At 38.3% G+C, this 24,185-nt stretch overlaps 1 protein-coding gene across 3 annotated transcripts in view; it reads left to right on the top strand.

Annotated features, from left to right (window-relative positions):
* Nucleotides 1-10,715, top strand: part of LOC119721311 (nascent polypeptide-associated complex subunit alpha, muscle-specific form-like) — a 52,456-nt gene extending 41,741 nt beyond the window's left edge. For all 3 annotated transcript variants that reach the window (XM_038191327.1, XM_038191329.1, XM_038191330.1), the window contains 8 exons: nt 483-734; nt 1,972-2,094; nt 3,020-3,382; nt 3,640-5,226; nt 5,510-5,983; nt 6,404-6,499; nt 8,050-8,166; nt 8,870-10,715. In XM_038191327.1, coding sequence (XP_038047255.1) covers nt 483-734; nt 1,972-2,094; nt 3,020-3,382; nt 3,640-5,226; nt 5,510-5,983; nt 6,404-6,499; nt 8,050-8,166; nt 8,870-9,391 — 3,534 coding nt within the window. In that variant the 3' untranslated portion in view covers nt 9,392-10,715. The remainder of the gene's footprint in view (nt 1-482; nt 735-1,971; nt 2,095-3,019; nt 3,383-3,639; nt 5,227-5,509; nt 5,984-6,403; nt 6,500-8,049; nt 8,167-8,869) is intronic.
* The last annotated feature ends 13,470 nt before the right edge of the window (nt 10,716-24,185 follow it).

The following is a 24,185-nucleotide window of genomic DNA, read 5'->3' as shown; positions in this document are numbered from 1 at the left end:
CACAATGGGTGAGAATGGCACAAAGACACCGGACCATGCCGGAGCTGGGGGTTGCTAGCATAAGGCTTGCCCCGAATCACATGATATAGTAACAGTCTCTTTGGTCTGGAGAACGCAAAGTTAAAACGTGCAAAGCATTGGGTTAAGCCAGCGTTCCAGACTGTATTCAAATTCATCTCACAAATGGCTTATTGCATGTAATACATTATACAACTGACTCGGATATTACCCTAGCTATACCAAGTGACCCCAAAAAACACAATTTTGTGGACCCCTTTCTGTTTATATAATCAACACATCTGGGTCAGAAATAGGAACCAAGAATGTAACTTGTTCATGTTTCAAAGTTCTTTTTCCAATGCCCTTAACGCAATGTTGAACCATCGTCAGGTTATATTTCTGAAGTTTTCTCGAGTTGTATATGAAAAAAAAACAAGTCTGCATGCAGATTAATAAGTACTATTTTACTAATTCCCTTTCAGGACTTAAGACTCTTAATTGAGAAGCATTCCCAGGTGGCCCTGCATTCCAAGTTGGAACTGTTGCACAGGCAGCTTGAGGTGGCCAACAAAGGTGAGCGGGCCTGGAAGGAACGAGCCTTGGAGCTGCAGGCTCAGCTGAAGGCCGTGCAGGGACAGTTAAACAAGACTAAGGGGGAAAAGGAAAACCTTGAGACGAAGATGTCTGAGGTACAGGAGCAATTGGAGACTGCAGAGAAGAAACTACAGGACAAGGTAAACATGCCTGTTTGCTTACCCTCCGGATATGGAAAGACTCGGTGTATGCAAATGATAGTGTCAATATACAAATTGGTTCACCCATATGCGTTGTTTTACACTGTATTACATTGTTTATTGAATTTATAAAATCATAAAGTAATGGGACAGTTTTGAGCAGTCCATTAGTTAGTACCTGGTAGGATGCTTTGCAGCATACAGAAACTACTTGATTATTTAACAGAATGTATCTCAATTGTGTTATACCTTAGAACAATGAATGGTTGTGCTTTTAGATGCAACAATTGGTAACAGTTTTCTTCAGGACTGTTACATACACCAAGTATGGGTTCATTCTGTGTCAAATCACACACAAAAATTGAAAGTTTAAACCCCCCCCCCCCTTCAAATTGGTTCATATTTTTTTTTTATGGGGTAATTTCAAATGAAAAAGCTGAAATTTTAAGTTTAAGCGCCATTGGACACAAAAAAATTGTCCTACCTCCTGCCATTGTTTGGCAATGTTGGTCAAAATGGGTGTGGCCGTGTATCTCCATAACCGGTTGGCCAAACATGTTAATTTGGTTTCTTTGGAAAGGTTACATAATAAAAAAATCCAAATTAACCATTATTTTTCATGTCGGAGTTATTTCAAAGTATGATGACCTTTTGACCTTTACACCGTTACTTCGACCTTGAATTTTATCTTGTTGCTATCCAAATTAAACCCCACCATGTTTTCTACAAAATAATCAAACATTGGGGTTATAATATTTTTGGGGGTATGATTATCGTCAAAGTTCGTCTCGGGTCTCATGATCCACAAAGTCAAATTCAAGTTCAAAGTAATGGTCGAAAGGTCATCATGCTTCAAATTACTCCAACGTGAAAAATAATGGTAAATTCAGATTTCTTATGATGTAACCTTTCCAAAGAAACCAAGATGAACACATTTGGCAAACGGGTTATGGAGATGTGGTCATTTGAAAATTGGGGCCAAGCCCATTTTGACCAGTGTAAAACAATGGCGGGTGGTGTACGAAAACTGTTTGTCCCATTGCGCTTAAACTTAATTTCAGCATTTTTTAATTACAATTTCCCCATACACTAAGTTGGAGCACATTTGAAGAGGGTTGGATTCAACCCATTGTGTGATTTGACACAGAATGACCCTATGATATTGTTGCACACAATCTACTTTTTGGATTCAAGCCATAATGCACCGTCACTGGCAAAGTTGTTTTCTCTCTTTCAGGGCATTATCAAGGAAAGCATTTCTACAGAAACCCAATACGATAACCAGGACATTACTCAGAAATCAGTAGACGCTGACGCTGTGGATTCTATGGAAGTCACTCAGGAAGCACAACCGGAAAAGGTAGAGGAATCTCCAAAAGGCAGCCTCTGACAAAGCAGACCTTACAAATGCCAAATGGTTCATTTTTATAGTATGGGATAATTTACACTTAATTAGCTGAATTTTCTGTTTTAGCGCCATCGGACAAATGTTTTTTTTTCATTATCCGCAGTATCAGTAAAAACGGGTGTGGCTGCCAACTTTCAAATGACCATTTCTTCATAACCTGTGAGCCAAATTTGGCGATGTTGGTTTCTTAAAAAGGTTGCATCAGAAGAAATCCAAATTCATCTCGGAGTAATATGAAGTATGAAGACCGTTTGACCTTTTTACTTTGAATTTGAATTTGACCTGTTTGATCTTGGACCTTGAGACGAACTTTGATGAAAATTATACCCCAACATTTTTTCTACCAAATATCAACAAATTAGGGGTATAATATTTTTTGTTTGGTTTCTAGCTCATCTCAAATTGGCAAAAATGTTGCAAAATGTGATATCCCTATTACATTCACACATTTCTTGGGGGAAACAAATCTTGCTTTAAACAGGGGTGTGAATTTTCAGCTTTAAAGCTGCTTTCAGCTTTTTTGTGTATTGGATTTCAGTGAGTTTTCCAGCTTTTTCCCCCACTTGCTGTGTACAAAAGTATAGGAGATTTCCAAAACTTGGCTTTTTTCAGCTGTTTTCAGCTATTTTTATCAGTGGTCACTGACGCCCCTGTTTAAATCCATTTATAGTACACTGCAGGAACAAAGAAATGTCTACTTTAACTCCACTTGTACACTAATGAAAACACTAAATATGAGCAAATTTGAAGGGGGTGGGGTTTAACCCATGGGGTCATTTGACACGGAATGACCCCATGATGTTTTTGCACACAATCTATCCTTTGGATTTAAGCCATACTGCACTTGCACTGACAAAGTTATTTTTCTTTCTGTCAGGGCATTATCAAGGAAAACATTTCTACAGAAACCCAATACGATAAAAAGGACATTACTCAGAAATCAGTAGACGCTGACGTTGTGGATTCTATGGAAGTCACACCGGAAACACAACCGGAAAAAGTAGAGGAATCTCCAAAGGCAGCCTCTGACAAAGCAGACCTTCCAAATTCTAACTGCCTGAGATCTGTGGATGAAGTCTCTAGAAGTCAGGTAGTCTCGAAAGACAAACTTCCGGAAGGTGATCAACTGGCAGCTTCTGTTGATAAGGTTCCAGCTACTAGGAGGCAGAGTGCTTCGCCAGAGGTTGTCGAGCTTTCAGCAAAGATAGTGGTTTGCAATCCAGTGCAGGCTACCAGCAAGGTAATTAAGGCAATAAAAGTTACCATGTGTCAGGATATCAAACCTTTGCTCAAAGTTTTTGGGCATGTCTGTTCTGAAAAATAATTTTGACACTTAGAGTAAGAGAAAAATAATGTTTGGAGTATTAAACTCAGAATTGGCAAAGATTGACCTGTGGCGTTTACGTAGAATTCGGCTGGAGTCAGTGGATGGGCATGCCATTGTTAAATGGATTCCACGTGTCTTGGAAATGTTCATGTTGCTTTCTTACTTTTCAGGAAACGACTGCTTCTGTCACTGAGATTGCACCGAAAAATCTACCAGCAAGTGCACCCGGAAATGCACCATCAAATACAGTTCAAAGAGCTACCCCGCCTACAATAATTAACAAGTTGGCATCCCAGGAGACACCTATCACCTCTGCACCTCCCCAAAGCACAACAGCACCTGCGCCTGCAGTAGTGCAGTCCACAACGAGCACTGCTGGCACATCTATAGAGAAGGCAATTGTTCCTGCAACACCAAAGCTTGCTACAAGTGATGCATGTCCACCTGCAACAAAAGCACCTGCCCCTTCGGTGGCTCAAGCAAAAACAAGTGTCGCAGTCACAGCTCCTAAGGAATCGCAACCAAATGTCATGGCACCCAAGCGTGCAGCGCAACCAGCAACAACAGCAGCAGTAGGGCATGTTGCCAGTGTGACCCCAAAGAAAGTCTCCACACCTGAACTCCAAGAAACAAACAATTCTGTACAGGTAGTTGCTGTGAGGCAGCAGGGTTCATTGCCTCGAGGGAAAACATCCCAGTCACCTCTTACCCCTTTACCTCATTCCTCATCGCCCCAGGCACTGACTCCACCTTCCAAAGCCCCAACCCCAACCCCCTCATCACCGCGTCTGGCTCCATCACCCCGTGCTGCTTCCCCAAGAGGCAAAGCCCCAACCCCACCAAAGCAAACCTCTCAGAAACCACCAATGCCGGCTAAACAGCTCCCAGCAGTGCAGCCCCAGAAGGCGCAGAGCGCTACCAATACTCCGCCTACCAAACCTGCCCAAGAGCCTGAGTGCATAGATCTGACGGATGATTCTGAAGAACCCAACATTTCTGAAAAGAGGGGCCCACCTCCAAAACAGCCTTCAGGGAGTGCTAACCTTGCTGTGGGTCCTTCTCAGGCTAAGATGCCACCACCATATTCAGGCCAAGGGCAGGCACCGAGACCACAAAATGCTGCACCAAATAATACCCAGGGATTGACACCGAAGAGACCAACTATACAACAACCACCACCTACAAGTCAATCGCAGGTCAGACCTACTGCACTGCTGGGGAGACCACGGACTCAGGCACCTGTGCCACAGCAGCAGAAACTGCAGCAGCAGCAACAACCAAAGCCACCAGGAATTCCTCCGCTTGTAGCAGTTTCATCACCCCAGAAATGCCCGAATGTAACAATTGGACCACCACAAACCGCCCTCTCATACCCCAACCAGAGACCCCCTATGACCAGAATCCCTCCAGTTCCTGCCATGCAACCTGTAGCCTCTGGCCTGCAGGTAAGCTTCTCACAGGCTTCCGCATCCCCAGCCTTGAAAACAGCGTCACTCGTCACACCCAACACCAAGACACAGTTCAACAACCAAGCCCTGCTCTCTGGCATACAGACATTTGTGAGTTCCAATGTCACATCAACAGGACAGTCACCGATAAGTAGTGTACCTGGTGTGCAACAAGTTGCTATTTCACAGCAGCAGATTCTGGGGATTAATCCTGGTATGATGCAGAGGATGGCTGTCCCGATTAGCAACGTGTACTTCCCAACAGCCGCCCAGGCTGGGTTGCCTGCCGAGAGAGTGCCACAGCCTCAGGTGTGTAGTTCACTTTCATTGAAGTTTAAACATAACATCTCCCCCCTTAAAAGTGCATGGTAGCCATTAAGAATATCCAGAGAACCGATTGAGCAGATTGATATTGATTTATCATAGGTTGAAAGTACATGTACATCTATCTTTTGAAGTGAATATATATTGATGTGATGAAACAAGCTTGCTTTGTACAACAATCGCTTCTCCTAACTTGTGGAAAATTCTTAAAAAACAATTACATGGTGTGTAACAAATTTTTGTTGAACATTTACACATTTACATGTAGAGTGAGAGGATTCCTCAAAGCGCCATTACAGCCATTCAGCTTGCAACTATACAGCAGCAGCAGCAGCAACTTCAACAGGCTCAAAAACAGCAACAGCAGCTTCAGCAAGCCCACCAGCTGCAACAGCATGCTCAACAGCTGCAACAACAGCAACAACAGCAGCAGCAACAGCAAGCCCAAAAACTCCAACAGCAACAGCTCCAACAACAACAGCAAGCCCAGGAACTTAAACAGCAACATCAGAAACTCCTGCTGCAGCAACAACATCAGCAAGCACAACAGCACATTCAGCAGCAGCAGCAACAGCAACAGCAACAGCAAATCCAGCAGCAGCTACAGCAGCAGAGAATACAACAGCAACAGAAAAGAAGGGCAGTTGAGGAGCAGCGGCAGAATGTGACGGTGCAACAGCAAATGCAATTGCAGCGACAGCAACAGCAGCAAGCTAACATGGCAACTCAAGAACAAATGCAGGTACCTAAAGTTGGATGCCATACAACTATTAAACCCTAAAAACTAGCATGTCAGATGATTTTTAGTAAATGTGAACTACAACCAATTTAAATTGAAGAAGTCTTTGCCGTGGTTTGCAGTTTGATGTCTTTTAAGTGTTCACATGAAGTAATAATAATATTAATAATAAACCGTGCTTACAAGGCGCATTTAACACAATGTCCCAATGTGCTGTGCAAGGGTCATTATTACCTCGATGCACTAGATTCTCTCATTTAACAATCAGTGACATCTTCAGTGATGCAATGATCTCAGTGCTATTTTAGATGGTCTGCAATACATTTTGACCAAGTTTATCTTCAAAAAAGTTTTACATTCCCAGACATTGGAGCTGAAACTCTAGTTTGTGTGACGAGTGGAATTTCTTTTTATTATTAAAAGCAAAATCAAAAACTGCAGGCCAGTCAAATCCAGAAGCAGAAAGCTATAATTCAGCAGAATGCCCAGAAAGTACAGAGCACCATTATTGATCTCAAGGTGAGTTGTTGGTTTTTTTTTACAAAAAAAAAAAAAAAACTCTGTCAGTGACAGTTACCTGCTTTCATTCTTTTCTGTCTACTTGGTATTTCAAGAATTTTGTCTCGTGAAATGGTCATCTATTGCCACTTTTGCTTTGACCATGGGATGGCGCTGTGGTAGCTTAAACCCTTACCCCAATACTGCAAAATCCTCCAATTGACACCATGTGAAAATTGGATTCAGCCTCAATCGTCCAAAATCACCCATGAATTTGTTCAGTGAAGGAGTAACCATTGCCTCAATCTTTCAAAATCCTCCAACAAACACTGTTAATGGGGTGAGGCAGTGCTGATGATATTCAGAAGCAGTGCAGATGATTTCATATCATGAATTCAAATATAATTTCGAGCATAATGCAGGGTTCAGTTTAGTCTATGTAACCGTGGTCTATTATGCGCAAACAGATTTGCTGATTAATTAGGCAAGACCCCGCCTCTTGACTTCCTAGATTTTGACCAATCAGCAGGCGCTTTCTATAGGTCTACCGGGTCTTCGGTCATTCACCCGTTGCGCGTCATAGACATGGATTTTTAAAAAAATGTCACGGTGCGCGGCGCTCGGTATCATGTTACGCGAATGCGCTCCCGGCTGTTGTAGTATTACAAAACGCTGCATTCGAATTGACCAATCACAGCGTTAGTCCAGATTTTGGGATGAAATGACGTCACGATTTAGTAAAGTTGACTCCGATTGGCTGGTGCGCGGCTTGCATAAATCTGCATGCTTTGGCATATCAGACGTTAGACCGGAGATGGCTCCGTGGATACCGGGTGATACTCAGACTAGGTTCAGTTATGCATGGCTGAACATAAACAATGCAGGGTACAGAACAGCCTATGAACTTGACACACTTACAATGCGTCCTCCAAGATCAATCAACACTTTTTGCCATTCAGCCTCAATCCTTCAAAATCCTCCAAAACTGCCTGGAGGATTGAGGAGGGTTAAAAGTCTTTTTCTGCCGAGAATTGTAAAATCTGGCTGCCATGTCAAGCTTTCACAAGTATCAATATGGCAAATCTATTCAGATTTATGTGATGATGAAACGCAACTTCTCCCACATATGCCGTGCCCTCAATGATCAAAGTTAAAGGCATATAGGATCATTTGCTTTTCATGTATTTTGTTCATTTCCAATAATAACACCATTCAAAATCCAAAGAGGAGTGTTCAAAGCCTAACCTGTTGAAGTTTCAGCTCAGTGGGTATTACACTTTTGGAGAAAACAGTGTAAAAACCTAGGAACATTTTGATAAGAAACACGATTTCGTCCTTAGCACTCGTTATTTGACTGATCGTTGGAAATCACCTACATTTCTGAGTCCGTCCCATAAGAAAATAGCAAGCCATATGGAATCATTCATGGGATGTTTAGTACCAGTGCAACCTCAATCCCAGCATAAAAGCTTTTGGGATAATAACTTGGTTGGTTACTTTTAGGATAAATGCAAGTGATCCTACATGCCTTTAAGGCTGATTAACAACCCACAATATTTTTCCACCAATAGAAACAATACAGCATTCTGGAAAAAGAAAACATGACTCTGCAGGCCAAGGCACAGACCAAGGATGTCAGTATGCCTTACCGCATGAGGGAACTTGAGATGCAGCAACGCAACAATGAGGTGAGGGACTTAAAACTTCACAAGCACTGAGATCACCACCTGTTTAAATTGAGAATTATTTCTCCTTGGACCACTGGGCAACATATCCCATTTTTTTTATTCATGAATGAGTTCTTTCAAGTCCACTCTTTACCAGGGAATGGGCAGTATTCCCAAATGGAGCATATATCAGGGACAGAATTTAAGAAAAAACCTGATTGAGCTAGGAGGTGTTGATTATTTTGGTGTCAAAATTTTGAACTTGTAATGTGGCTACTTGTCCCTCATTCTTTTAATTTGTAACGTTTTCGGTTATTAGCATTGTAGAGGGAAATTTATGCCTTAAACCTCCAGGCGTCTTTGCTAAGAACCCTCTGGAATTACCAGAACTCATTCATCGAGCAGGAAACCAATGGCATATTGTTATGTTTTCCACGGCCTCAAATCTTAAAAGTCCTCCAGAGCCTGGTGCATTTTGGATGAGCTGGGAGGGATTTGGTAAACAGACTCATCTGTGTTTTTGTGTGCAACAATTTCCCAGACCATTGTGTTTGTCCACTTAAGTACGCCACTTGACCATCTGTTCTTTCAGGTGTATGCTTATAGGTAATGTAGTAGTTCACATAAAGGATCTTGTAAATAATGTACTGATCAGTTGTAATGACATGTGCCGTTCTTTGACATTTTAGAGAAGTAATAAATGGACTGCTGCATTTATTCACAGAATAACAGGAAGCGGATCAAAGACGAAATTAGCAAGCAGATCAGCACGCAGCAGCAATACAAGCAGAGGTACGAGCAGCTGCTTGCCATCGCACCCGCCACTGCTTCCCTGAACGTGAATCCCGCTTCTGCCACCAAGCCAAGTCACCCGGCGCCGCTGCCACCACTACCTCCTCCTACCTCCAGCTCACCCCCGAAGCCCGAACTCAACATCACCAAGGTGGAAAATGGCATCGTGCTGTCCTGGAACATGACCTTGGATGCTGCAGCGCCAACGATTGAGGTCTACCACCTCTATGCCTACCAGGAATCGGAAGCTCCACCCAGCACGAACTTGTGGAAGAAGATTGGAGAGGTTCGGGCCCTACCGCTGCCGATGGCGTGCACGCTGACCATGTTCCAGCCAGGCAGCATCTATCATTTTGCTGTCTGTGCCGTGGATGCTAATGGTCATCCTGGACCTTTCAGTGCTCCGTCCAGCATAAATCTTCCCAGAAGTGACCCTGGTGCTGCATTAGGCTAAAACATTGTACTCCTTCGTTTAGGCACTTAAGTACTGACAAGACAGTGTTCAAGACAATGCAATTTGTTCCGTTATAGATCGTCTTTCTGTGAAGAGTTGTTATATGTCAATACAGCTTCTATTAAAAATGCATCATCAATAGGTCATGTATAAGTTTAAAATTCCTGGTTGATATTCATTGCCCGATCATCGGCCATAACTGATGGACTGAAAACAAGTATACATTTGTACATATTCTTCTAAATTGATTACTTCATCAGGTGATATTTTACTAGAAAAACAAAATAGGCTTAAAGGTCCGTCAAGAAATACATTTTTTTAGTAAATTTTTGTAAATCAACCTGTAAGTTAATCTGCTAAGCATTTAAATTTCAGCATTTTCTTTATGTCAGACCTGATGAAATAAGGTGTGTACATGTACTCTCCCACATAATTTAATAGTTCAGTCCCTTAAGGTAAGTATTCATATCCAAAGTTGAGTTTTACAAGCGTTTTGGTATAAGTGCTTTATTTTGTATTTTTGTACTGAAGTTGCCCGTCTTGTTGAGCATTTTGCAATACGTTTCAAGGTGGAACAAAAAGACCAATACATTGTTTTTGATGCCAATTCTCCAAGCAAAGACAAAACTGAGTCTGTGTACATGTACATATATGTGGTATAAAGTTGAAGTTCCAAGCTTGTGAAATATATTTGTTTGGTTTTTAAAAATGTTTTCAACTGATTAGGTCTTGAGCACGAGTTCGTTTTTTTAACTTGATTTTTCGTTGCTGTCTACATTTGTGTACATTTAGGTTGATTTCTAGGAAACCAAGATGTAAAAAAAAAAACCTTTGGGAAAGCGGTTAGAAACATGCATAATTTAAGATTGGTTATGAAGTGAGATGCAAGTACAGTACCTTAGTTATAATTGTATGATATAGTCTACCTTTTGTTCCAAACAGTTTGAATACAAATAATCTTCTATTCACAGGGTCTTGTCCTGGGCATTATTAAATGTTACAAGTTCTCAAAATTGTTGTCAGAAATGTGATCGCCCAATCCAAAAACAGTGAAAAAGGTTTACATGTATGTTGAATTTATTGAACAGAAATTTCCACACATCAAAACTCATAAGTATTCCCAACAACTGCCATTTCCACTTTATTTATATTTAAACAAAAGTTGTCTTACAATTTAATAACTGTTTGAAAGTTCATGTAGTGTGTTTTGTATTTAATACTTTGTGTACAACTTTGTGTAATTTTAAAGTTTCTATTGTTTAAATGAAAAATAAAGTTAGAACAGAAGATATTAAAAAAAAACATGATTTTAATTCAAAACAAATGAGATGCTGTGGGTCTTTTTGCGTCCGATTGCTGATTTCATTTTTGAAGTGTTCCTGATTACACTTTAAAATGTGTGGGGTTTTTTTTGGGGGGGGGCGGGAGGGGGTGGTGGTTTGTAGGTTCTTTTTTTTGGGGGGGGGGGAATTCACAATTCCCCAAAATACTGGCATTCCCTTAATTAATATATACATAAATGTAAGAAGAAATTGCACAAACTATTTCAAAGTGAAAATTAGCTTACTACAGATTAAAAAAGTATTTTATTATAACTTTGGTCATCACTTGATCACTTGATCAGAGAGTTATACCAACACAAACGTCCCACAATATACCATTCCTATGAATGTGCCAGCCGCATCGAATTTCATGTTTCAAAGGAGTTATTTTCAAAGGAGTACGGTTCTGTGGAACCTTTCATCACGTTAACTGTATACATTTTAGGTGTTTTTCCTGACCTGTTCACATATTCAATAAGGCTTTTGTGGAGTTCTGCTAGCAAGCTAGTTGTTCTGTGACATTACTTTAAATCCTACTTTAAGACTCTATTGCTCGAGGTATATTGACCCTGATCTTTGCTCTTGAGCTAAATTTGAAAGCGTTTTTATGCACGCATGTCAGGGATCCACTACAGGTAGTAAGCTACCCATTAAGATTGGACAACACATCAGGGTTACAGGTCTATGTTTCGACACACCTATGATCCGACACACCTATGATCCGACACCCCTATGTTTCGACTGCACATACTATATATTCCTATCCCTAACCCTACCGGGAGTAACACAATCTAATGTGCGGGATGTCGGAACATAGGGGTGTCGGAACATAAAACAGTCACCCACATCAGCTGACTCCCACGGTTTTCACTAATAATATATTTATAATTATTATAACAATAACACGGTCCGCCTGTCTGCATGAATCGGATACAAACATCTGACGGGCCTAAACCCCCCCCCCCCGCAAAAATTCCTGGATCCGCTCCTGAATGCACCTGATTCCTTTTAAAAAAAAAATTAGCCTATAATGGTGTTCCGATTGTTCCGTAACGATGAGTATGTTTAGCAAACGTATACGCCTACGATTAACTCGGTAACCGTATGTAATTTTCCAAACAAATGACAACAGTTTGCTCATTATTGCCCGAAACTGTCGACTTATTTTCGTCCATGGAGCCAAAACAGATGCACACAGCAATGTGCCACGTTTCTCTGCCTATTAGGACAAATAGTTTTGACAGAATTCTAAGGAAGCCAAATGGCCTAGTGGTTAGATTCGTCGTTCACAAATCGCGGAGCCCGGGTTCGAATCCCGTCGATGTCTTTTGGTTTTCAAACCACGCATTCTGTCTTTATAACATGTTTTATTTCCCGTCGTAAAGTACCAACAGTAGGCCTACCTTAGCTTAATTGGTAAGCACTGCTGCTGGTACTGTCCGCGAGTTCCAGGTTGGCGCCTTCGTACAGGTTCAGGGCATGTGGTCCACTCGGAGGATCAGGGCTTAGGGGCCGCCCTGTTCCTCCCTTAGCTCTTTGCTTTTACATGGTGCCTGGCCCTCCGGGGTTATATGGATGGATAGGGAAGGAAGTGTGTATTGGTCGGGGACGCCGAGACCCCGGAAGAGAACTAAGGGATCGGCTGGGGCATTGTTATGGCTCAGACCGATCCCTGAAAGCTTGACTAGCACATAACTTTTTGATTTTTTTTACCCTCTATCTTTTATACTTTGGTTTAGTTTGATATCTACAGCTGCTCGGCACGTCTACGGGTAGTATCAAAATTGAAACAAAGGTGTATGTCGTAAATCAATGAATATTTCATAATTGACTATAATCAAAACGGAGTTTCGTTTGATCAATTTGACTATCATTTTATAATGACGCGATTGCCAATTGACGTAAGATACGCCATAAATTATACCGGGAAAGAATAAAGATGTACATTGTAATATAAATATTATTTATACATCTTTCAAATAACGTGTCTTTAATTGCGAGCATTCCAAACAATACAGTAATTCGCAATAGTAATAGAATGGTATATGATAGCACGATCAATGCGTCTCTATTTAATTTTTAAAAAATATAATTTAGGCCCCTATGTGTGAAATATTCTTTGATTGACTATGAGCATTCCATACGAATGAGTTAATTCGCAAAATATAGCAACAACAAAAGAGAAAGGAAAAAGAGAAAATTCCTTTACCCTCAAAACAGGAAAAATAATTTGTTTTAAAAAAGTCAAATGGGACACTTCATGTATTGATTTAACAGTTTGCAAGGGGTTAATCTTACATTTTAGCAAAATTGGGAAAAATCAGATGTTTCTGGAAAATTGCAGCTTGTAAGGGGTTAACCTTGCATTTTTAGTAAAATTTGGATGTTTATGAAACATTTCAGATTGTAAGGGGTTAACCTTGCATTTTTAGTAAAATTTGGATGTTTATGAAACATTTCAGATTGTAAGGGGTTAACCTTGCTTTTGTAGTAAAATTTGGCAAAATAAGATGTGTATGAAAAATTTCAAATTGTAAGGGGTTAACCTTTCTTTTTTAGTAAAATTGGGAAAATTTAAATGTTTATGAAAAATTTCAAATTGTCAGTGGTTAACCTTGCATTTTTTTAGCCAAATAGGGCAAAATCAGGTGTTTATGGAATATTTCAGATGGTAAGGGGTTAACTTTGAATTTTTAGCAAAATTGAGCAAAATCAGATTTGTATGAAAAATCAAACATTGTAAGGGGTTAACCTTGCCAAATAAGGGCAAAATCAGATGTTTCTGGAAAATTGCAGATTAAAAGGGGTTAACCTTGCTTTTTAAAGGGAAATTGGAAAAAATCAGATGTTTCTTGAAAATTGCAGATTGTAAGGGGTTAACCTTGCTTTTTAGTGATATTTGGCAAAATAAGATGTGAACGAAAAATTTCAAATTGTAAGGGGTTAATTAACCTTGCTTTTTTAGCAAAATTGGGCAAATTTAAATGTTGATGAAAAATCTCCAATTGTAAGGGGTGAACCTTGCATTGTTTAGCAAAATAGGGCAAAATCGGGTGTTTATGAAAAATGTCAGATTGTAAGGGGTTGACCTTGCATTTTTAGCAAAATTGAGAAAAATCAGATTTGTATAAAAAATCAAAAATGGTAAGAGGCTAACCTTTGCCCAATTAGGGCAAAATCAGATGTTTCTGGAAAATTGCAGATTGAAAGGGGTTAACCTTGCATTCTTAGCAAAACTGGGCAAAATCAGATTTTTATAAAAAATCTCCAATTGTAAGGGGTGAACCTTGCATTTTTAGCAAAATTGGGCAAAATCAGATGTTTCTGAAAAATTTCAGATGTAAGGGGGTTAACCTTGCTTTTTTAGCAAAATTGGGAAAAATCAGATTTGTATGAAAAATTAAAAATTGTAAGGGGGTTAACTTTTGCCAAATTAGGGCACTAAAAAAGCAAGGTTAACCCCCTTACATCTGAAATTTTCAAATTGTAAGGGGTTAACCTTTCTTTTTTAGTAAAATTGGGAAAATTTAAATGTTTATGAAAAATTTCAAATTGTCAGTGGTTAACCTTGCATTTTTTTAGCAAAATAGCGCAAAATCGGGTGTTTATGGAAAATTTCAGATGGTAAGGGGTTAACTTTGCATTTTTAACAAACTTGGGCAAAATCAGATTTGTATGAAAAATCAAACATTGTAAGGGGATATAACCTCGCCAAATTAGGGCAATATTAGATGTTTCTGGAAAATTGCAGATTCTTGAAAGGGGTTAACCTTGCTTTTTTAAGCGAAATTGGGAAAAATCAGATGTTTCTTGAAAATTGCAGATTGTTAGGGGTGAACTTGGCATTTTTAGCATGACTGGGCAATATCAGATTTATATGAAAAATCTCAAATTGTAAGGGGTGAACCTTGTATTTTTAGCGAAATTGGGCAAAATCAGATCTTTCTGGAAAATTTTAGATTGTAAGGGGTTAACCTTGCTTTTTTAGTGATATTTGGCAATATAAGATGTGAATGAAAAATTTCAAATTGTAAGGTGTTAACCTTGCTTTTTTAGCAAAATTGGGCAAATTAAATGTTTATGAAAAATCTCAAATTGTAAGGGGTGAACCTTGCATTTTTTTTAGCAAAATAGGGCAAAATCGGGCGTTTATGAAAAATGTCAGATTGTAAGGTGTTGACCTTGCATTTTAGCAAAATTGGGGAAAATCAGATTTGTATGAAAAACCAAAAATTGTAAGAGGTTAACCTTTGCCCAATTAGGGCAAAATCAGATGTTTCTGGAAAATTGCAGATTGAAAGGGGTTAACCTTGCATTTTTAGCAAAACTGGGCAATATCGGATTTTTATGAAAAATCTCCAATTGTAAGGGGTGAACCTTGCATTTTTAGCAAAATTGGGCAAAATCAGATGTTTCTGAAAAATTTCAGATGTAAGGGGGCTAACCTTGCTTTTTTAGCAAAATTGGGAAAATCAGATTTGTATGAAATCTCAAAAATTGTAAGGGGTTAACCTTTGCCAAATTAGTGCCCTAAAAAAGCAAGGTTAACCCCCTTACATCTGAAATTTTCAGATGTAAGGGGGTTAACCTTGTTTTTTTAGTAAAATTGGGCAAATATTAATGTGCATGAAAAATTTCAAATTGTTAGGGGTTAACCTTGCATTTTTTAGCGAAATACGGCAAAACCAGGTGTATGAAAATTTTCAGGTTGTAAAGGGTTCACCTTGCATTTTTAGCAAAATTGGGAAAAATCAGATTTGTATGAAAAATCAAAAATTGTAAGGGGTTAACCTTTGCCAAATTAGGGCAAAATCAGACGTTTCTGGACAATTGCAGATTGAAAGGGGTTACCCTTGTATTTTTAAGCAAAATTGGGCAAAGTGCAAATTTTATGAAAAATCTCAAATTGTAAGGGGTGAACCTTGCACATATAAGCACAATTGGGCAAAATCAGATTTTTCTGAAAAAAATTCCGATGTAAGGAATTAACCTTACTTTTGTTTTTAGTGAAATTTGGTAAAAATTAGATGTTTATGAAAAATTTCAAATTGTAAGGGGTTCAGATTGCATTTTTTTAGCAAAATAGGGCAAAATCAGATGTTTATGGAAAATTTCAAAATGTAAGGGGTTAACCTTGCATTTTAGCAAAATTGGGCAAAATCAGATGTTTCTGGAAAATTTCAGATGTAAGGGATTATCCTTGCTTTTTTAGTGAAATTTGGCAAAGTCAGATGTTTATGAAAAATTTTAAATTATAAGGGGTTAACCTTGCATTTTTTAAGCGAAATTGGGAAAAAAATCTGATGTTTCTGGAAAATTGCAGATTGTAAGGGGTTAACCTTGTTGTTTTAGTAAAATTGGGCAAATATTAATGTGCATGAAAAATTTCAAATTGTTAGGGGTTAACCTTGCATTTTTTAGCGAAATACGGCAAAAATATATGAAAAATTTCAGGTGGTAAAGGGTTCACCTTGCATTTTTAGCAAAATTGGGAAAAATCAGATTTGCATGAAAAATCAAAAATTGTAAGGGGTTAACCTTTGCCAAATTAGGGCAAAATCAGACGTTTCTGGACAATTGCAGATTGAAAGGGGTTTACCTTGCATTTTAAGCAAAATTGGGCAAAATGCGATTTTTATGAAAAACTCAAATTGTAAGGGGTGAACCTTGCACATATAAGCACAATTGGGCAAAATCAGATTTTTCTGAAAAAAATTCCGATGTAAGGAATTAACCTTACTTTTGTTTTTAGTGAAATTTGGTAAAAATTAGATGTTTATGAAAAATTTCGAATTGTAAGGGGTTCAGATTGCATTTTTTTTAGCAAAATAGGGCAAAATCAGATGTTTATGGAAAATTTCAAATTGTAAGGGGTTAACCTTGCATTTTAGCAAAATTGGGCAAAATCAGATGTTTCTGGAAAATTTCAGATGTAAGGGATTATCCTTGCTTTTTTAGTGAAATTTGGCAAAGTTATATGTTTATGAAAAATTTTAAATTATAAGGGGTTAACCTTGCATTTTTTAAGCGAATTGGGAAAAATATCTGATGTTTCTGGAAAATTGCAGATTGTAAGGGGTTAACCTTGCTTTTTGAATAAGATTGGGAAAAATTAGATGTTCATGAAAAAAATTCAAATTGTAAGGGGTTAACCTTGCATTTTTTTAGCAAAATAGGACACAATCAGATGTTTCTAGAAAATTGCAGATTGTTAGGGCTTAACCTTGTTTTTCTAGCAAAATCGGGCAAAAAGAATGTTTATGAAAAATTTTAAATTTAAGAGGTGTACCTTGTATATTTAGTAAAATTTGGCAAAATCAATGAATGAAAAATCTAAAATGGTAAGGGGTTAGCCTTGCCTTTTTAGCAAAATTTGGAGCATAATTTACTAAAATTGGGCAAAATCAGATGCTTCTAAAAAATCAAGATGTAAAGTTTCCGCTAAAAATACAAGGTTCACCCCTTACAATTTGAGATTTTTCATATAAATCTGATATTGCCCAGTTATGCTAAAAATGCCAAGTAAACCCCTTACAATCTTCAATTTTCAAGAAACATCTGATTTTTCCCAATTTCGCTTAAAAAGGCAAGGTTAACCCCTTTTAATCTGCAATTTTCCAGAAACATCTGATTTTGCCCTAATTTGGCAAGGTTAACCCCTTACAATTTTAGATTTTTCATACAAATCTGATTTTGCCCAATTTTGCTAAAACTGCAAAGTTAACGCCTAACAATCTGTAATTTCCATAAACACCTGATTTTGCCCTATTTGGCTAAAAATGCAAGGTTAACCACTGACAATTTGAAATTTTTCATAAACATTTAAATTTTCCCAATTTTACTAAAAAAGCAAGGTTAACACCTTAAAATTTGAAATTTTTCATACACATCTTATTTTGCCAAATTTTACTACAAAAGCAAGGTTAACCCCTTACAATCTGAAATTTTCCAGAAAGATCTGATTTTGCCCAATTTCGCTAAAAAAATGCAAGGTTCACCCCTTACAATTTGAAATGTTTCATAAACATCAAAATTTTACTAAAAATGCAAGGTTAACCCCTTACAAGCTGCAATTTTCCAGAAACATCTGATTTTTCCCAATTTTGCTAAAAATGTAAGATTAACCCCTTGCAAACTGTTAAATCAATACATGAAGTGTCCCATTTGACTTTTTTAAAACAAATTATATTTCCAGTTTTGAGGGTAAAGGAATTTTCTCTTTTTCCTTTCTCTTTTGTTGTTGCTATATTTTGCGAATTAACTCATTCGTATGGAATGCTCATAGTCAATCAAAGAATATTTCACACATAGGGGCCTAAATTATATTTTTTTAAATTTAATAGAGACGCATTGATCGTGCTATCATATACCATCCTATTACTTTTGCGAATTACTGTATTGTTTGGAATGCCCACAATTAAAGACACGTTATTTGTAAGATGTATAAATAATATTTATATTACAATGTACATCTTTATTCTTTCCCGGTATAATTTATGGCGTATCTTACGTCAATTGGCAATCGCGTCATTACATAATGATAGTCAAATTGATCAAACGAAACTCCGTTTTGATTATAGTCAATTATGAAATATTCATTGATTTATGACCTACACCTTTGTTTCAATTTTGATACTACCCGTAGACGTGCCGAGCAGCTGTAGATATCAAACTAAACCAAAGTATAAAAGATAGAGGGTAAAAAATATCAAAAAGTTATGTGCTAGTCAAGCTTTCAGGGATCGGTCTGAGCCATAACAATGCCCCAGCCGATCCCTTAGTTCTCTTCCGGGGTCTCGGCGTCCCCGACCAATACACACTTCCTTCCCTATCCATCCATATAACCCCGGAGGGCCAGGCACCATGTAAAAGCAAAGAGCTAAGGGAGGAACAGGGCGGCCCCTAAGCCCTGATCCTCCGAGTGGACCACATGCCCTGAACCTGTACGAAGGCGCCAACCTGGAACTCGCGGACAGTACCAGCAGCAGCGCTTACCAATTAATCTAAGGTACTGTTGGTACTTTACGACGGGAAATTAAATCTCTTATAGTGAATAATTGAACTCATACGTTAAAAACCAAAAAGACACCAGCGGGATTCGAACCCGGGACCCCGCTAACCGTGGACGACGAATCGTAACCACTCGGCCATTTCGTTACCTTAGAATTTTCCTTAAACTGAGAAAAGTTGTCTTTATAGGTGAGCAAACGCACCAGGAAGATTACTGGGTCCATTTGCTTTACCTTAATGGGTACAAACAAGTCGATATAATGAGCCCAGTGTGTTTGGTTTGTTAGGAAGCTGCATAACACAGCCTAATGTGCAAAACAGTCGTGTGCTAGGCGGATCATTACGTAACAATGAACACCGCAATTGTGTATTTCCAAAAAGGCAGACGCGTAGATTTCTACTCTTTGTATCTGGGCACATATAGATTCTCACCTCCCTCTTCAGCTATTTCGAATTTCTTAAAAAGAAAAATAGAGACTGTCAGCGAATCTCCGGGAGTTGAAATAAGGATCGTCCCCTCGATAGACCTCAGACTCAGTAAAGTTCAACATTGGGCTCTTTTTCAGCAGCTGTTTTTGCGGAAACTTTACATCTGGATTTTTTAGAAGCATCTGATTTTGCCCAATTTTAGTAAAATATGCTCCAAATTTTGCTAAAAAAAGCAAGGTTAACCCCTTACCATTTTAGATTTTTCATACAAATCTGATTTTGCCAAATTTTACTAAATATACAAGGTACACCTCTTACAATTTAAAATTTTTCATAAACATTTCTTTTTGCCCAATTTTGCTGGAAAGGTTAAGCCCTAACAATCTGCAATTTTCCAGAATCATCTGATTGTGTCCTATTTTGCAAAAAAAAAAAATGCAAGGTTAACCCCTTCCAATTTGAATTTTTTTCATGAACATCTAATTTTTCCCAAGCTTATTCAAAAAGCAAGGTTAACACCTTACAATCTGCAATTTTCCAGAAACATTTGATTTTTTCCCATTTTCGCTTTAAAAAAATGCGAGGTTAACCCCTTTCAATTTGAATTTTTTCGTAACATCGAACTTTGCGAAATTTCACTAAAAAAGCAAGGTTATAATCCCTTACATCTGAAATTTTTTGGAAACATCTGATTTTGCCCAATTTCGCTAAAATATGCAATGTTCACCCCTTACAATTTGAAATGTTTCTTAAAAAAAATGTTTCATAAACATCTAACCCCATACAATCTGCAAATTTCCAGAAACATCTGATTTTTCCCGATTTTGCTTAAAAAAATGCAAGGTTACCTCCTTACAATTTGATTTTTTGATTTTTTTCGTAAACATCTAATTTTGCCCAATTTTACATCAGCTTATGCTAACAAATTATCAGGTAACTGGATCATTAAACGGGACAGGTGCACATCGGCCATGGAGCTCAGACCATGTGTCATGCACTCCCCAATGCATAGATGATGCACATAAGACTATGGGTAGTACAGGCACAGCTTCGGGTACTGCCCAAATAATGATGAACGCATTGCGTATGCTTAAAGAATTACCCACAATTCCGGTTTTTACCGTTTAGGTCTGGCTCTAATCACTTTACGCGATCCCTGACGTCTCATACACTGACTTTAGGCAAAATGATAGTCAGACTTTCGCGGTCTAGTAACCAGACTTTGACTCTTAACGAAACATCGAATGAAAAGGGAAACATCAAATGCATATTGCGAAAGATCGAATGCAAACATACCGATGAAACATCGAATACAAATAGCTCGAAGTGTCAAACATATGTGTAAAACTTCGCTCACATATTTGAGAATATCGCAAATATATTGTAAAACAACACACACAATTGTATCGAAAAACATCGCATATTTAATGCAAAAAATCGAACATAATATTGAAAACATCGCACATATATATCGTCAAAAACATCGCACATATAAATTGAACATCGCATATAAATGTAAAACATCGCACACAACATCGCACATATATTGTAAAACATCGCACAAATATATTAAACATCGCGCAAATAATGAAAAACATCGCACACTTATATTGAACATCGCACATAAATGTAAAAGATAACAAACACATATTGAACATCCAACATATATATTGCAAAATATTGAATATTGCAACGTTTGACACGCCATACCTGACATGTTCACGTAGATTATAGAGCTGTCCGCTCACTGGCCATAGACCTACGCCTGTACACAGATATAGATAATATGGTGGCCCTGAAGGGACATCGCATATCGCAAACGTGTGCGCATACGTACGCGATGTCGCGAAATTTATCGCGAATGTGTGCGCACACGTATGCGATGTCGCAAAATTTATCGCGAATATGTGCGCACACGTATGCGATGTCGCGAAATTTATCGCGAATATATGCGCACACGTATGCGATGTCGTGAAATTAATCGCGAATATGTGCGCACACGTATGCGATGTCGCAAAATTTATCGCGAATATATGCGCACACGTATGCGATGTCGTGAAATTAATCGCGAATATGTGCGCACACGTATGCGATGTCGTGAAACAATTCGCGAATATGTGCGCACACGTATGCGAATTTGTTTGCAATGTCGTGAATTTTATTGCATACCTTGTCGCATACCTTTCAGTAAAATTCCTAATGAACTGGGGAGTTGTAGCAGCTAGTCTGGAATCTAGATGTACTGTTAGATATTGTTGATGTACCCTAACGTGGCGCGGCCCCTAACGTGGCGCACTTTGATTTTTCGCCTGTAGCGCCTAGCTAGAGCAAAAGTTTTAACTGAAATTTCACAGAAAGTGAAACTTCATCAAGTTATAAACACTCCCGTTCATAAATCGCGAATTTATTTACCCGCTACAAAGTTAAAAGAAAAACTTATTTTGGCGTGATTTTCCGATTTTATTTTCAAGTGCAAAGTGAACCCTTTGAAAATGCCCCGAAAAATAAGAAAATAATTTTGTGACAAACATCTGGCTGGGTATGTAAGTAGAGATAATAATGATTTATCAGAATTTATCAAGTTTTCAGAAATTCTTAAATGTTAATTTGGAATTTTCCGAGATTTATTTAAGTGCGCCACGTTAGGGAACACTCCGCCAAATTGTGCCCAATTTCCGGACGCCACCGTTTTTTAATTTCGGCTTAAATTTTATGAAACCGAAATTGTTCACAGAGGTTAAACAGCAAGCATTAATAAGGTAAAAGTACCAGTATTTCACTGCATGAATTTGAGGTTTGTCAACAAAGAGGTTTGGCAACACTACACGAGGAAATTTGGGTATGCTTCGAAGTGCGCCACGTTAGGGTACACCACCATATACATAGGGTCTGACTAATAAACCTTCGCGCGCACGCTTTTCCGAGTGCAATCGTTACTACTAGTACTGTCGAGCGCAAACTTGCTACTTGCGCAACTTTGAAATTTGCGCGCGCAAGTTTTAAACTTGCGCGCGGAACAGCGTGCGCGCGAAGGTTTATTAGTCAGACCCTATTTATATCTAACAGTACGTCTAGATTCCAGACTAGCTGCTACATCTCCCCAGTTCATTAGGAATTTTACTGAAAGGTATGCGACAAGGTATGCAATAAAATTCACGACATTGCAAACAAATTCGCATACGTGTGCGCACATATTCGCGAATTGTTTCACGACATCGCATACGTGTGCGCACATATTCGCGATTAATTTCACGACATCGCATACGTGTGCGCATATATTCGCGATAAATTTCGCGACATCGCATACGTGTGCGCACACATTCGCGATAAATTTCGCGACATCGCATACGTATGCGCACACGTTCGCGATATGCGATGTCCCTTCAGGGCCACCATAAGATAATCATGTACGCCTTAACTTTACATTGTATATAGTGCGCCCTCTATTGACCTGAGATGTAAATAATCCCGAATAAAGTACTAGTGTGTGTGTAAGATATTTGTACCCGACTCTTTATTTGATAATGTCTCTCACCCGAGAGAGCTAGACGTTATACACTATCAATAAATTGTTTGACAATTTCTACGTATATTCAAAAGAAACGTGTGATATATCAAAACTAATCACTAGACAAATTTCTATCCACAACACTAAGTAGTTCTTGGGTTATCGTCTGGAAAACGAGTATGTTGGTTTTATTCCCTTAAAGTTGACTTTAACTAACTAAGATTTCATTTTTCTGGCTGACGACACACTCTATTGTGGTGGTTGAATTAACTTTATTGTTCGACATTTGCTTCTGGAAATTAACAGGCATATTTAAGACATCACGAGCAATTAAAAGATACAATTTCAATTTAATAGACAATATTTTTTATTGAGTAATTGTCCGCCAAATTTTATTAATTTTTTTTAAGGTTTTTTGGGGGGTTACATAAAAGTTGACTTACGTTCGTATTGTAATTTTCGCGCTGAATACACTACATTGTTTTGGTTACATTAAATGTATTGTTTGACAAATTCTACCGTATTCAACAGACGTGTGTTGTAAATATCGCGATTAGTCACTAGACAAGATTCCCATTCAATACAACAGGTACTTCTTGGGTTATCGTCTGGAAAGCGACCGTGACTAGGCGGCCTTAGGCCCTATGGTATTTTTATTCCCTTAAAGTTGAATTTAATGAAGGTTTTATTTTACACGATGACCACACTCTATGTGGTTGTTGCAGTGTTGCACTAACTTAATTGTTCGACAGTTGCTTTTGGAAATTAAGAGGCATTTTCAAGACATCACAAGCAATTAAAAGATACAGTTTCAATTTAATGGACAATTTATTTATTAGGTAATTGTCCAAAAATATTTTCTTTCATAGAAAAATTCATAAAAAATAATGCAATCCCCCTCCCCCCCCCCCCCTTTGCTCTGACACCCCAAAACAAATTGTTGTTGGTATAATGTCCACCAGCACAAAATACGGACAGAGCCAGCTTAATAGGAGTTACTTGTACACCTTTTCTGTAATATAGTGGTAATAATCGTCGACTTTTAAACAGTGGCCCCATTGAAAGTTTGGTACCACCCCCCCCCCCCTCCCTTGAACAGTGCCCCCATTGGTCAAGTGTCCGGAGAACAAAAAAAATCTAGATTTCAGCATTTTTTTGTATGCAACCCCCCTGCAAAAATTCCTGGATCCGCCCCTGTTGAGGTACATTGATCTTTGCCCTTGAGCTAAATTTGAAAGCATTTTTAAGCAGCATGTGTATCAGAGATCCAGCTGCACATCAAGATTGGACATCACATCAGACGTTTATATGCACATGCAGCTTAAACTGTGTTCCAAGTGAACAAGAATATATGATAATGTAAACACTAAATAGTTTATTAACCTTTTTAAAAATATATTATTTCAGCCATGACAAAGTCTTGCAATTAAGAGTCCGTGATTAATAACTTAATCCGACTCCAACATCTGTGTCCTATTTCATTGCTCTCTGATGACAAAAATTAAAAGTCATCATTTAAATATAT

Source organism: Patiria miniata, unplaced genomic scaffold (assembly GCF_015706575.1).
Source record: "Patiria miniata isolate m_02_andy unplaced genomic scaffold, ASM1570657v1 HiC_scaffold_13, whole genome shotgun sequence".
NCBI classification, from domain to species: Eukaryota; Metazoa; Echinodermata; class Asteroidea; order Valvatida; family Asterinidae; genus Patiria; species Patiria miniata.
Note: the sequence above shows the minus strand (reverse complement) of the source record. Positions and strands in the feature narration are given on the sequence as shown.